The sequence below is a fragment of the Lactuca sativa genome, chromosome 6 (genome assembly GCF_002870075.4).
Source record: "Lactuca sativa cultivar Salinas chromosome 6, Lsat_Salinas_v11, whole genome shotgun sequence".
Taxonomy (NCBI): Eukaryota; Viridiplantae; Streptophyta; class Magnoliopsida; order Asterales; family Asteraceae; genus Lactuca; species Lactuca sativa.
Window position 1 is genome coordinate 76,897,272 of NC_056628.2, and position 1,898 is coordinate 76,899,169.

Sequence of the window (1,898 nt, forward strand, 5' to 3'; positions counted from 1 at the left end):
ATTTATCAAAGGCTAAAGAAAGATAATATATAATATTATAACAACTAACTTGCCAAAAGGCTACAAAAGAAACGTTGTAAAAAGATGATATAGCAACTAAATTACCACATTTATGCATCATCAATTTCCAAATTCATACCGTTTTTCACTGTCTGTGGTTTGATTTTTGGATCATCACTTTTCAGTTTTGAATTGTGGATTATCTCTAAATTCTTATTATCTAATTGAGGTTAATAGAATAATAACCAATTAATTAGGGTTAATCTTTTGACAATGGACATTAGTCACATTACACAACCACATATTTTTCAAGTTTCAGTTTCAATGAACTGTAATTTTAAGTTAAACTGTTAAAATTGATTGCAGTCAGGAAATGTTGACAACTTGACATTGGCAGACTACATAAGAAGGTTTTTTTTTCATAATAAATCAACCTTATTTGCAATCTAATGAATGATTTTTTTTTTCATAATATGTGATAGTATCGGACAATGTTTGGTTCTTAATTATTGTAAGAATCATGTGGAATTGCATGTAAGATTTCAATTACATTTGTATATAATTGATGTCATTATAAATATAACATACAAAATAGAAAAAGTTTTCAATTAGATTTGTATTTTAATTGTTTTTGGTTTTATCCAAATGGCATGAATGATCAAAGTTGTTAATCTTTTCAATTTCTGATTTTTTATTCCAGATTGGAAGATTCCATTGTTCATAGATTTCAGATTGGCTGATTCCATCGTTCACTGATTCCAGATTGACAGATTCCATCGTTTTTGAGCTTTCCATTATCTCAGGGGCGGTATAATCCTAATCCATATCTTATAAAATTATAGTTATTATTAATCAAATAATTAATAATCATGTCAAAGAGAAAATACGAATACGGTGCTTCAAAAAGGAAACGAAAAATGCAAGAAGAAGCTTTTATAGATAAACAAAAAGGGTCGTTTTTAAAATATTTAACTACAAACAAAAACATTGATAATGAACAACAACAAACTAATGTTGATAATGAACAAGAACAAGCTAATGTTAATAATAATGATCATGAACCAACTAATATTGAAAATGATAATGAACCAACTAATACTGAAAATGGTAATGAACAAACTATTAGTCAAAATAATAACGAACAAACTAATATTGAATTTGATAACGAACAAACTAATAGTGAAAATGATAAGGAACAAAGTAATATTGAAATTGATAACGAACAAACTAATAGTGAAGATGATAACACACCTTTAAACATATATGATCCAAGTAGATGGAATAATATTAGTACTAACTTAAGAGATTTAATAGTAGAAAAGGGTCCTATTAAGATTTATGATTTTAAATTTCCAAAAGATCAACATTCAAGAAGCTTTAGTACATCTCTTTATATGCAAAAAATACCAAATGGAGAAAAATACGAACAAACATGGTTGGTTTATTCTATAGATGTAGATAGAGTTTTTTGTTTTTGTTGTAAATTCTTTAATGTGAATACATCTATATGTTCGTTAGCACATAAAGGAAATAATGATTGGAATAATATTTCTAGTATATTAAAAAGACATGAAGCAAGTAATGGACACATTCTTAATATGAGGTCATGAATTGACTTAGAAACTAGATTAGCAAATAATAAAACAATTAACAAACAAATCCAAGAACAAATAAATAAAGAAAAAGAACATTGGAAAAACGTGTTAATAAGAATCATTGATGTAGTAAAAACTTTAGGAAAAAATAATTTAGCATTTCGTGGAACAAATGAAAAGATTTATGAAGAAAATAATGATAATTTTTTTAACTATAATTGAAATGATTGCAGAATTTGATCTTATTATGCAAGAACATATTAGGAGAATTAATGACAATGAAATTCATAATCATTATCCTGG

The 1,898-nt window shown here is 26.0% G+C and overlaps 1 protein-coding gene across 1 annotated transcript; it reads left to right on the top strand.

Annotated features, from left to right (window-relative positions):
- Positions 1-869: 869 nt before the first annotated feature.
- On the top strand, positions 870-1,610 carry LOC128126813 (uncharacterized). Its single transcript, XM_052764945.1, has one exon. The coding sequence runs from the start codon at positions 870-872 to the stop codon at positions 1,608-1,610; it is 741 nt and encodes a 246-aa protein (XP_052620905.1).
- Positions 1,611-1,898: the final 288 nt, after the last annotated feature.